The sequence below is a fragment of the Lichenostomus cassidix genome, chromosome 3 (assembly GCF_008360975.1).
Source record: "Lichenostomus cassidix isolate B80296 chromosome 3, HeHo_3.0, whole genome shotgun sequence".
Lineage (NCBI taxonomy): Eukaryota > Metazoa > Chordata > Aves > Passeriformes > Meliphagidae > Lichenostomus > Lichenostomus cassidix.
The window spans coordinates 87,952,334-87,965,389 of NC_139483.1; the positions used below are offsets into that span (position 1 = coordinate 87,952,334).

The 13,056-nt window shown below is 36.7% G+C and overlaps 1 protein-coding gene across 9 annotated transcripts in view; it reads left to right on the forward strand.

Annotated features, from left to right (window-relative positions):
- DST (dystonin) overlaps positions 1 to 13,056 on the forward strand; it is a 295,384-nt gene that overhangs the window by 154,121 nt on the left and 128,207 nt on the right. For all 9 annotated transcript variants that reach the window (XM_085056610.1, XM_085056616.1, XM_085056608.1 and 6 more), the window contains 14 exons: positions 1,369 to 1,464; positions 2,791 to 2,916; positions 3,274 to 3,426; positions 3,680 to 3,834; positions 3,989 to 4,115; positions 5,150 to 5,333; positions 6,226 to 6,383; positions 6,714 to 6,892; positions 7,098 to 7,236; positions 8,044 to 8,237; positions 10,642 to 10,804; positions 11,500 to 11,583; positions 11,669 to 11,776; positions 12,536 to 12,634. In XM_085056610.1, the coding sequence (XP_084912736.1) occupies positions 1,369 to 1,464; positions 2,791 to 2,916; positions 3,274 to 3,426; positions 3,680 to 3,834; positions 3,989 to 4,115; positions 5,150 to 5,333; positions 6,226 to 6,383; positions 6,714 to 6,892; positions 7,098 to 7,236; positions 8,044 to 8,237; positions 10,642 to 10,804; positions 11,500 to 11,583; positions 11,669 to 11,776; positions 12,536 to 12,634 (1,965 nt within the window). The remainder of the gene's footprint in view (positions 1 to 1,368; positions 1,465 to 2,790; positions 2,917 to 3,273; positions 3,427 to 3,679; positions 3,835 to 3,988; positions 4,116 to 5,149; positions 5,334 to 6,225; positions 6,384 to 6,713; positions 6,893 to 7,097; positions 7,237 to 8,043; positions 8,238 to 10,641; positions 10,805 to 11,499; positions 11,584 to 11,668; positions 11,777 to 12,535; positions 12,635 to 13,056) is intronic.

Here is a 13,056-nt window from a genome sequence, read left to right on the forward strand (position 1 = left end):
CTGTTGGATGGAAAGAAGTTTCAGTAAGAGCTTTTCTAGTCACTTACTGTATGTGTGGGTTCCTATTATGATTTAGGGTTGGTTTCATAACTTATTTGCCAGTGAATTATGAAACTTGTTTGGATGTTAAAAATCTGACCAGGTGAAGTGATTTACCCAAGGCTTGAATCTAACTCTCTGTTATAGGTAAATTATTTACAGAAAATTTATTGTAATTGTTGTAGGGTCATAACAGGTTTTCAAAGGAGAATGTAAAACACTTTTCCTTGTAGACCTTCAAGAAAAGAGTAGATACAGAGAGTGGCTGGTAAACACTGAAACAATAAAAAGCTGATTTGTTATAGAAGAATGAAAAAAGTCAGAGGGAATGTATTTTTATTGTTCCTCAGCTTTGTGAGTTTACATCTGCAAAAATGGGAGACATGAAGAAAACTCCTCCCTTCCTTCCTTCTCATGAAATTTACTTTGAATAATAAATGACTTTTCATGTAATGTGGGCAGTTCTATTCTTTAAAAGTATAGGCTGTTCTAATGGGTTCTTACTGGTGTAGTAAATAAATGCACTAAGGATGCATGTTATGAAACCAGGCCGTCACAGTGACGATGACTGTGCAGGTTATGCTTTTTCCAATAATGCCATATTGAGATATTTATAAATAATAATAATAATTTTAAATTCCTTTTCTACAGAACAATACATGCATTAATGAATCAATTTAAAATTCCTGGAAGCCAACGGAAAGCCCGTTTTGAGCGGGGAATGACAGGAATTGAAACCCCAAGCTTGGGGGTGATTCCCAAAGGCAGGACGCCCTCTGCTGGCGAGGGCGTAGCGGCGCAGCCCTCGCAGCACTTCGGGGCTCCGCGCTTTTTGCATTCCCGCAAAACTGTTATCCCGCAAAATTGCGTATTTCCCGGAATCCTGGGCTTTGGGGGTTTTACTTGTGTATTCAGTGTTACTTTATTATACAAATTCTACACAGGCAAGACTCCACCTGTTTTGACTGAGTAAATAGAGACGCAGAATTTTAGAAGAGCTTAGACTGGAGGAACCTAAGGAGTTGTACTCCAGCTCTTGCTGGAAGCTCCATCAGGGATTTGTTTGGCCAAATTCTGACCAGACCAGAGGATGGCAATTTTACAGCCCCTCTGGGCAAGTTTTGTTATCTTAGACTATGCTGTAGTGACAGGGTTTCTTTCTCACATCTAATTGGAATTCACCTTGCTGCAGCTTGGTTTTCCAGGGTGAGGTGGTCAGGTATAGCTATTTGTGTTTGCTTAACTACTTTTGTGTTTCATAAATTCTGTAAAGGTATGCAAGTTTTAATTTTCATTTCCATTTGTAAAATATATCTCCCTTCCTTAAAGGCCTATAGAGCTGCAATGCAGACACAATGGAGCTGGATTCTTCAGCTCTGCCACTGTGTTGAACAGCATTTGAGAGAAAATGCTGCCTATTTTGAGGTAAGAAAGTAAATCAATCAGAATGTAAAATGTTTTAAGTTTTGTCCGTAGTGAGAAAGTTCCGCCAAAAGCACTACTGTTGTCTCACAGTAGTTGCAGAAGTGACATTTGTCTTGTACAATCATTAGATGATTAGCCACACTCCCACAGTGTTGCCACAACTCTGTTTCTTCACTACAGTTATATAAGTTCACAGCAGATGAAAATCTGGCCTGGGATCTTTTCAGTGCTGCAGCTGCAAGTAGAGACTCTGAGAATGAAACTTTGTTCTCTCCCTGTTGTGCACAACTGCTGTCAATAGAGCTTCTGCTGATGATGGAGTGTGGAGGGTGGTTTGTGGTGGCCATGGGAGAACATATTCTAGATGGCTATTCTAGGACTACTCAAAGCAAAATTGAATGTGCAGTTTTAATAATAAACAGAGCAGAGAATGACACATTACCCTGAATTACCCTGACAGCAGACACATCCAATGAAACAACCATCTGATTATCTCATTGTCACCCATTCACATACTCAGCAAATGATGCAGTTACTTGCTTGAGCATGATGGACAGGAGGTTTTTTTGTTGGTTTTATTTGTTTGTTTTTAAATCTACTAATTTAAAACTTTTAAATTGTAAGGATGAATCTTTAGTGTCTTCTGGGTTGTGTGGTTGAAGAAAATGGGGGATGATGATGGGGTGAGACACCTTTGGACTGAGAAGGGTGAGAGCCCAGAGTTACCAAGGGGACGCTGGAGAAGACAAAGCATTTGGAGCTCCTAGTGACAGGGGGAAGAAACTGTAATTCTGGATTTAAGAAGTGGGGCTTAAGGGAGAGAATGGGATTTCACCTCCCAGTCATGCCTAACCAGGACCCTTGTTTGGGCATGCAGATTGCTATGCAGAGCTGCCAAATGTGGCAGCTCATTTTCCTTCTTGCACAAAATATTTGCCCCAGCTCTGCTGCCTGGATTTTGCAGCTAATTTCTACAGTTTTTAGGCTTTGTCTGTGCTTTCTATATGAAATTAACTGTAATTCCAAGGATAGCAAGATTGACTTAATAAAATTTTTTCTTTGCAGGAATGGTCATTAACTGTAGGTTCAATAACTGCAGAATTAATTTTGCATGTAGGTCATACCAAGAATAACTGGTGTCACAGTGTGTGCCTTTTTGAAGAGTACATTTAGACATGAGATCATGAGTAGCTGAGTGTGGTGCAGTGGTCACTTCAAGTGACGAGAAAAGGTGGTTTTAAGAGACAGCACTTGAAAACTTCAGTGTAGTTGATTCTGTATTTTTTTGGTTGTTTAAAAATAACCCAGATAATTATTTCCTCCTAGTTTTTCAGCGATGCCAAAGAAGCCATGGAATATTTGAAGAATTTGAAAGATACCATATACCGAAAATACAGTTGTGATAGATCAAGCAGTCTTCATAGGCTGGAAGACCTTGTCCAGGAGTCTATGGTAAGATACATAGTAGGATCCTATTAACAGGAGTTACAATGAAACAAGAAATGTGTAGGTTATGGCAGAATATAAAATGTGTTAAGATTATTCATTTAAAGTGAAGGAAAAAACATTAATTTTTCAGAACTTATAAAAAATGACTATTTTTTGTCTCTAAAGTACAGTTTATTTATATTTACAATAACAGTTGTGGGAAGACAGTGGCTTCAGAAAGACGCTTTGATTTTTTAAAATGTGTTACTTTTAGGAAACACAGTAGAAGGAGTCAGGGGAAAAAGAAGCATAACAGGATCAAAGAGGCAGTACTGTATTCTGGACAACTCTTATGACGTATTCTTTTCTTAACTATTCTAGGAAGAAAAAGAACAACTCTTGCAGTACAAGAGCACAGTAGCAGGCCTTGTGGGAAGAGCAAAGGCAATAATTCAGCTGAAGCCAAGGAACCCTGACTGTGTACTCAAAACATCCATTCCAATTAAAGCCATCTGTGACTATAGACAAATTGAGGTTAGAAACTAAAATTTCCTCAAACCAATTACAGATGTAAGAATTCAGCTGAAGTTTCATTAATTACTATGTTACTGGAGAAAGCTGGGCTCTAAATTTCTTCCAGCCTAGTAAACAAGAGCAAATTCTCGGGTTGGAACATTGGGTTTGTTGTTCTGTTGCTTATTTGTTGACAACATTTGCAGAAGTGCTTTGTACAATTATTTTGTAATGCTTGGCTCATCAAATTATTCTCCTTTTCTGTTAATACTAGATAACTATTTACAAAGATGATGAGTGTGTATTAGCAAACAACTCCCATCGTGCTAAATGGAAAGTCATTAGCCCGAGTGGTAATGAGGCCATGGTTCCTTCTGTATGCTTTACAGTTCCTCCACCAAACAAAGAAGCAATAGATACAGCCAACAGGTAGGGACAAAGTAAAACTACCTATTTTCTATTAAAATTCACTTATATGGAGCTTGGGTTAAAAGAATATCTCACACTTTTTGATGTTTTTTTTTTTTCTTTTTCTGTTTTCATGTGTTACCCTGATCTGAAGTTGAAACTTTTTTTGTTTCAGGATTGAACAGCAATTTCAGAATGTTCTGGCCCTTTGGCATGAGTCACATGTAAACATGAAGAGTGTGGTGTCCTGGCATTACCTGACAAATGAAATTGAAGCTGTTCGAGCTGGTAATGTTGCCTCGGTAAGTGCTATGACTAAGAAGGGCTCTTAACCCTTTACGGGGAAGTCATAGAAATGTACCTACAGAAATGTATTATTAGTGATTTGCAGCAATCCTCATCTTCCTGGGAGTACCTGGCAGCAGTGGTCATGCTGGGTGCTGGTGTGGAACAACCTGCCTTGGTCTGAGCAGTCTTTATACAGCTACATTTGGGGAAGAAGCAGAGTGATGGTGTCAGGACAACTAACTGCTGCCAAGGTTGTCAGCAGTGACCCCTTGAAAGCAATGAACAGTGACTAAATTCTGAATTTTGCTCTGCAATAGACTGTCTTTCTCTATTCATTTTGAAAATATTTGGGGAGATTAACTTCATCTGGCTAAGGTTTATCTTCCTGAAAACTTTTATTTCCTTATAACAACTGCAACTGCTGCATTTTCTTACTAACAATGGAACAACTGTGAAGCAACATTTAGTCTTTCAAGGTGAAGGCAGCTGAAAACTCACTCCTCATAATGTATTTTTTCATCTCATACATAACTGTGACTTGAAATTTTAAATAGCCCAATTTGTTAGGCCAAATTTGTCAGAAATGCAATAGTGATGTAGATGAAATTATTATTCTTTCTGACTAAAACTGTGTGAGATCACAAACTGTTGCAAATAATATTTGCAGTGCCCAAAATGACATTTTCCCACCTAATTTATCACTGTTACTGTTGGAAAGAGGAATCTGAGATAGTTCTTGAAGCATCCCTACTTGTCCTTGCTGTTGTTTGTTGCTGCATGGTGTTAGATGGGAGAAATGAAGTCTGATGTAGGGTTGGCTTAACACCCCATTCCTGATGTGAAAGATTGGAAAGAATTTTATGTTCAGTGTAAATTGTCAGCTGTCAAGTGGACTGCAGCTTAGGAACAGAAAGCTTTCAGAACCTCAGTTCTTTGACTTTACCATCTTAGTAATCCATCAGCATTGCTTTTTGATAAAAAGCATTACAGGACCTGTGTGAGTGATACACCACTGATGACTGGGCTTTGGGTCTGTAATCTGTTGCAGATAAAGACAATGCTGCCAGGTGAACATCAGCAGGTTCTAAGCAATTTACAGTCTCGCTTCGATGATTTTGTGGAAGACAGCCAGGAGTCCAAAATCTTTACAAGCTCCGACACAACACAGCTGGAAAGGGAAGTTAATGTTTGCAAGCAATACTATCAAGAGCTTCTCAAGTCTGCTGAAAGAGGTAAAACTTAGCTTAGAACAGTAGAAAGATGCCCTTATGAGAGAGATTTTAGTTCTTGATCTTGAGATCTCTTTTATCATGTTGATACTGTTACTGCCTATGTTCTTTCAAACAGTCATTTTGACAATGTGCACAATTGTGTTGTGCAGAAGCTCTTAATTTTTTTAAAACTTTGTATTTATTAAATTATGTAAAAATATTGATGTGTTACATAATATACAGAATGCTACAAAAATTTTACACCTAAGAGTTTCTTAAGAGCTCACTGCTTACACCTCTGTTGTTTTCAAGTGCTGGGGAAATGACTTGATTTCTTTGTTGAGTTCATAACAGAACTTTTTTCACCCTGGTAAGACAAGGAAAACATCCTGTCTATTTTCCTAGCTCCACAGGATGCCTGTAGTTACTGCTCTCTTAACTCCAATTTTAATACAGTGAGAACAGAAAGCTTGAAATATCTGTTTTGATTTACTGTTGAGTAGTTGATGACTTAAAGAAATACAGTGCGAAGCTGATTACTTCATTAGCAGAGATGACTACACTTCAGGAAAGACGTGGTGCCCTGTGTATCTGAAGGAGAGGATTTAATGTGCCTGATACCACTGATTAACAGAATGAGTCACTGAGTTTAGCAGTGTCTCCATAGGGTAATGCCTGTGCCTGAGCTAAATGATCACAGACAGTAACTTTGCATTTGTTAGGAGATGATTTAATAAAAACAAAACTTAAAAGTTCCTAGAATTTGCCTTATAACCAAAATTTCAATGGAAACTGATGGCATTTTTGCCCGTCATGAAAAGACCTGCAGAGCACTGCCTTTAAGTGTGAGAAGATATGGTGAAAATGACATGATGACTTTGCTGGCTAACATGTGCCTTAATTGTTTCAACAGAGGAGCAGGAAGAATCTATTTACAATCTGTACATCTCTGAAGTCAGAAATATCAGACTGCAACTGGAGAGTTGTGAGGAGCGGTTAATAAGGCAGATCCGGACGCCAATGGAAAGGGATGATGTACATGAAAATGTGCTTAGGATTTCAGAGCAAGAGGTGGGCCTTTGAGAAAGTCTGTTTTACCTAGGAAAAGTTTTATTTAAAAAACAAATATATCCCAACTTTTGAGTGTAAACCAGGAAGGTTGCAGTGTACCTTGAAAAGAGGAGTCAAATATTTAGCTTGTGTTTCTCAGAAAAAAGATAGATACTGATCAATTACAACTCCGTTAGTTTCCCTATTACACATATGTTTCTCTTTAGTTTTTTTCAATGGTGTCCACATCAAAGAAGCAAGGGAGGGCACACCTGTACTTGTAGTTATATGTAGAGTGTATATGAGGTTGATGTAGGATGAAAGCACTACCAATCACCTTTTATTTTACAGAAACTGAAGAAAGAGCTGGATCGACTAAAGGATGATTTGGGAGTCATCACAGATAAATGTGAAGAATTTTTCAGTCAAGCTGCTGGTTCGCCTTCTGTCCCTACTCTACGCTCTGAGCTCAATGTTGTTATTCAAAACATGAACCAAGTTTACTCCATGTCTTCCATTTTCATAGATAAGTATGTACTACGCTGTCTTCCATCACATGTTTTAGTTTTATCTTAAATTAAAACTATTAGTGTGAGTAATACTGATCAAGGGAAAGGAAGTTAACATTTTAACATTGTATAAAGGGATACTCTGACACATAAAAAGGCTGAAAAACATAAGTGTGTTGTGTGTAGGTATTGGTGGTTCAGTTAACAGTGGGTCACTGTTTTTCAGATTAAAAACTATAAACTTGGTGCTGACAAACACCCAAACAGCAGAATCGTTAGTAAAACACTATGAAACCAAGTTGTGTGAAGAAGAGGCAGTAACGGCGGACAAAAATAATATTGAAAATCTGATGGGTACATTAAAGGTAAGAGCTGGCTGGTGCCTTTTCACGGGCAAATCAAAAAAAGAAGATAAAAACTATCTGTCCTGTAACACTTGATTTGGATATGCTGCACTCTACAGTGTATCAAATGTTGGCTTGTGTATTTAGTTTTAGGCTGTATTAGGATTGACATCTCAGAAAAAAATGGCAACTTTGGAGCATTAGGATTTGGATAGTTTGAAAGCATGTTCCTGTTGTTGCAAAATGTGTTGAAGTATCTGAAATTCCAAAAGTGGCACTTGATAATGCTGCAGTAAGTTTCTTTTTCTCTTCAGAAGGTAGCATATACTTAAGGTAACATAAACATATGTTATATAAATTTGACCATAGTAACATTCTTGCTACCTCTTTGGTGTACTAATCAGGGTTTCCTAGGAGGTTTGGCAGATATTTTTAGGAAATGGAAAGACTGAAGTTCAGCATTTTTTGTTTACTGCATATAACTCATTTAGATATTTTAAATTATGAGTAATGCATTTTTGTTAGATAGAATGATTGGCATCTGCCTAATTTTTTTGAAAGCTGTAGTTTATAAGGTGAGTGAGTTCATTTAATGTCTGTATTTTGATCAGTGTGTTGTGGGGATTGCTGTTACTTAGAATTATTTTGCAGTTTATTGCTTCAGACCCATTCTGGTACCACTTGAGTATTTGAGCAAGCAGAAATAAAATATTAATTGCAACATTTTTGATTGATTAATTTATACATTTTACTGGTGTAAAATACTAATTTATAAAATAGTGTCACAATTTAGGAGTTATTTACAAATTTTCATTTATCACCTACTAGCAATGGAGATCTGAAGTAGATGAGAAAAGACAAACATTCCATGCCTTAGAGGATGAACTGCAGAAGGCAAAGATGATCAGTGATCAGATGTTTAAAATGCACAAGGAACGTGATCTTGACTTTGACTGGCATAAAGAAAAAGTTGATCAGTTGGCTGAGAGGTGGCAAAATGTTCATTCTCAAATTGAAAATAGGTTTGTATGACTTTTTATTATAATCTGTTCATATTTTACACTGTTTTTAAAATTATTTCTGAGGAAATGAAATCAGAAATAAATGTTAAAACAGGTCTGAATAGTTTTCTGAACTGTTTTTGGAATGTTCTGGGATGAGGACCTTTATTACATTGTTGACAACGCTACTTTACTTTTCCACTGGAAATGTTTGTGACTATTAAGCTCCAAAAGATGAACAGGATATAGAAACTTACTACTTACTGATACACAGTAGAGATAAATGGTCTTTTTTCTTCAAAAAAAGCTAACCTGCAGAAATAGCTGGCAGTCCTATGGAAATACCATCTGTTTCTCCACATAATTAGTTCTGACAGCCTAAATTGATGAGCTGATTCATCAGTTATGACTAGATTCATGTTAATTTGCTTTTAATTACTCAAGTGTTAAGTCTGGAAGTTCTTAGCTTCCTGTTGACTTCTGTAATAATTTTGGTGCAATAATTTTTGGCGAAGTGCCTTTTATTTTTTTAAATATCCAGTAGAGATAGTGCTCTAAATTCAGCCCTTTACTATCAAGTTGATACTGAAAAATGTTGCTCAAGTGCACATGCCTACACAGATGTGCAGATTCAGCAGACCACCCCTCCTCATATTTCTGAAGGAGATGCCCATATGTGGCATTCCTGGAAATGCTTTTTTTCCTTCAGTCTCTACAGTTCTGTTTCCTGTATGTAAAGGAACCAGAACTGTAGAGACTGAAGGAAAAAGTATGGCCAAGTTGAGGAATTCTGTACTGTACAGTCTGAATTTATTTCCTTTAAAGTGGACTTTAGTTTATTAGTATAGATAGCCTGAACAACAGTATTGAAGGTAGTGCTGTTGATTTAAAAGTTCACACAAACACTTGTCACATTTTTGTCCTCCTTTTCTAAGGGTTGAATATACATTCAGGTGCACTATTGAAGTTATTCCCTTGTCATTAACTAGTTTAGTTGTGTCTATTTAACGTTGCTGGAAGTTAGAAGGAAGATGGGCAGAAGGTGACTCATTTAAAGCTGGCTGCAGAATGGCTACCTTAAGTTCCACCTCAGGTTTTTCATCAGGTGCTAGTGTGACAAAATTTTAATGATTAAACAGTAGTTTTATGAGGTACTGAGGTGTCCTTATTTCTTCAGAGAGTAAGCATGAGCCACATGCTCTCCTCCCAGGACTTTATCCTGAACAGAATATGCTGAAAAATGCCAGCTAGTAAATATGTAGTGACTTCTGGTCTGAATAGGACAGATTGTGGTAACTGCAGCATAGGGCTGTAAACAAGCTGCTTTCTGCAAATATTATCTCCGCTTCTTCCTACCAGCTTGACACTGATGATCATTATGCAAAAAGTATGTACAAATATTGGCTGCAGTTATCATGATCCTTTCTCTTTTTCATGGTTATTAGCTTTAAAACATGCTTAAGTATGAAACCTGAGCAATAGAATTTTCCTTTGCTTGCTCCTTTTTTAGTCTCCTTTTGGCATCTTAAGAACAACACTAGAGCAATTCAAAGTATTCATTCCAAGTCAAACTGTAAAAGGTTGTTTAATTAGTATGTTTATTCTGCAGTGTTGAGTGGTCATATTTATGTGGTCTTTTAAGTAGAATCATAGAATATCCTATGTTGGAAGGAAGCCACAAGGATCATCAAGTCTAACTCCTGGTTCTGCACAGAGCAACCACCAAAATCAGACCATGATAACAAGTAACAGTAGAAGGATCATGAAAGAAAAACTGTCAGTATTTCTCTCAGTATGAAAATGACATTAAGAAATACACAGAACTCTCTTTACAGGTCAAAACATGATTTAAAATTAGATATACAATTACTACATCTAATTTTGGATGTAGTACATTTACTGTAGTTCAATTACTTTTGCACATGAGCATATTTCCATGCTTTAGTTTTAGTGTAACTCCTGCTATTTTGTGGGAGGCATGGAGAGTATGACAAACCGCTACTTAACTCCAGCATAGCACACTCTTTCTTGATTCATAGATCACATTTGAAATATTCCCACATCTTGTAACAGAGCTGATTGCTGTAGCAGAGCCCTCCCTCTTTCTTGGAGTTTCTTGTGCTCTTGGAGTTTCAAGCAGTTGAACACACTAATGAGGGATATATAGAGTTTCTTGTATAATAGGAGCTCTCCTGGATGTCCTTTATGACAAATGGAAAGGCTTCATCAAGCTGGGAGCCTTGGTGTTTAAGAAGTGAATTTACTGTTTAATTAGTGGTATTTTAGTATAAACATACTATTATATGTGAGCTGTAGTAGACCCAAGGCATTCAAAGCCTTAAAAGCTGTATTTGCCTTAGTGTAGTAGTTTTTGTCTTTAATAATCATTTTCTCCCCTTTGGTTTGTCTTCTAAAATAAAATCAGGTTGCGTGACTTAGAAGGTATTAATAAATCTCTGAAGTATTATAAAGATACTTATAATTCTTTGGACACTTGGATTCAACAAGTGGAAGATACTCAGCGAAAGATGCAAGAAGTACATCCTGAGAATAGCAAAGCATTGGCTAAACAATTGAACCAACATAAGGTATGAAAGCGATCTCATTGTGGGTAAGCACTGCTGTAGGCACTGACCAAAGAATTTTAAGATCAGTGATGTCAATCTTCTTTATTGATATGAGGAGCTTATATCCATTAGCCCTTGCTGTAAAACTCTTAGTAATCACCAGGTCTTGTGACTTTGTGTTTATAATGCAGCCATGAATAAATCACTCACTGACTATTGTAATTCTATAGACCAGATTGTTTGGGCCTCAAGTGTGCAAGAACATCAAAACCTTAAAACTTCTGGACTTGCCTTTTCACATAATTTTATATTCAGTGCTGCTTTTTTAAATTTATGGATGTAGAAATATTTTCACAGAAGCAGAGCTAAACTCAACATCTGTCTCCTGCAAGAAGGAAAGGCAGTTTAAATAGACAGGATAACAAATTATATGCATCAAATGGTATATTCCTGATTTGGTTTTAAGTTCACTCACCAACTGTTAAACCTGGCAGTTTTTCCACTACTTCTGTACTGTAAACCTGGTAAAGCTGAGGACATAGACTTGAGCATAATTACTTGTACACACGTGGATCGGAGCATATTAGATGTTAGATAAAGTAGATGTTAGAGAAACGGCTGTTTACATTAGATAATGTTAAATAAAGTAGAAATGTTAATTATAATAGTAATAAAAATTAACTTTTTAGATGAAAATGTAGATTCATATTTTACAGATGCTGGTTTCTGAGATTGAAATGAAACAAAGCAAAATAGATGAATGCCAGAAGTATTCAGAACAATACTCAGCTGCTGTGAAGGTAACAATAACATTACACTTATAATCCTGTTTTTTTAGTGTATCTTGTGTAATGCCAAGGATTTTGTGTATTTTCTCTTTTACAGGACTATGAGTTACAGACCATGACCTACAGAGCTATGGTTGACTCCCAACAAAAATCTCCAGTGAAGCGCCGAAGAATGCAGAGCTCGTCAGATTTCATTATTCAAGAGGTAAACGGGTTTCTTATGACAGGAAAATGTGAGCCTTTGCTTAAAACAGTGTAAACACAAGAATTTGATTTTGGATTTATTAATGATTAAATATGGTAATCCAAGAAAGACTGGGTTTCTTCTCTGTAGATACATGATATTATAAATATCTCTTGTTCATTTACTGCATTGTGGTAACAAGACAGTATAATGCAGCTGATTAACAAAAGTCACCCAAGTAATAAAAAGCTGTATGAGAATTGTGCCTCAGTAAAACTGTTTAGAGCTAACTATGGACTGGATCTTGATCCAAGTAATTGGTGAGTTCATCTTGATTATAGTAAAACTTACTAGATCTGGACTTTGATAGATGATAAGCCAGATCAGCCTCATTTGGGTGGGAAAGATAAATCTGTGTCCATGATAACTGCTAGAGAGAGGAATAGTGACCAGCACGGTTTGGCCCTCTTAAAACCTTTTCTTACGGGGGGAAGAATCAAGTGACTGTGAAGTCGAAACATTATCTTCTGTTTCTTCTCCTTATGGATCTCCTCACAGATCCTTAGGATATATTTGTTCAAGTGCATCTTGTTAACAGCATTGAACTTTGGAATCAGAATTAGGACTTTGGATTCCACAATCATGGAATTAGAAATGAATCATGGATTTTGAAATGAAAACTGGGATAGGTTCTAGAGTAGTGTCTATCATTTCTTTCAAGCTTAATGGGAGTGTTTACCTCTATGACATGTACCTACCTCTCTCTTTGTTTCTCTACAGTTCATGGATTTACGGACTCGGTACACTGCCTTAGTGACCTTGATGACCCAATACATTAAGTTTGCAGGTGATTCTTTGAAAAGACTGGAAGAGGAAGAGGTAGGTCATTCTCTCGTAGTCAATCAAGCAAAAAAAATGTCTAGGCAAACAAAGTGCAATATACCTGTTGGAGTAATTCACAAAGTTACCAGCAGATATAGAAAACTAAAATTTCTTATGTAGCACCCACTATAGAGGAATGTAGCAGTGTTAACACTATTATCATTCAGATAAGCAAAATCCTGTACCATCCATACATTTTACCAGTTCTTCCACCTAGAAAGATCATATGATTCATTCAATTCTGATGGAGATGTAGTTTGAATTTAAATACTAGTACTTTAAATTTTAATATCCTAGGGCTTGATCTTTTGGATAAATGTAGACATTAAGATGAAGGCAAAGTCACAGTATATATATTCCATAGTATGCATTCTGGTCCACATAACAACATACAAAGAAGTTCTTTCGACAGGAGATGT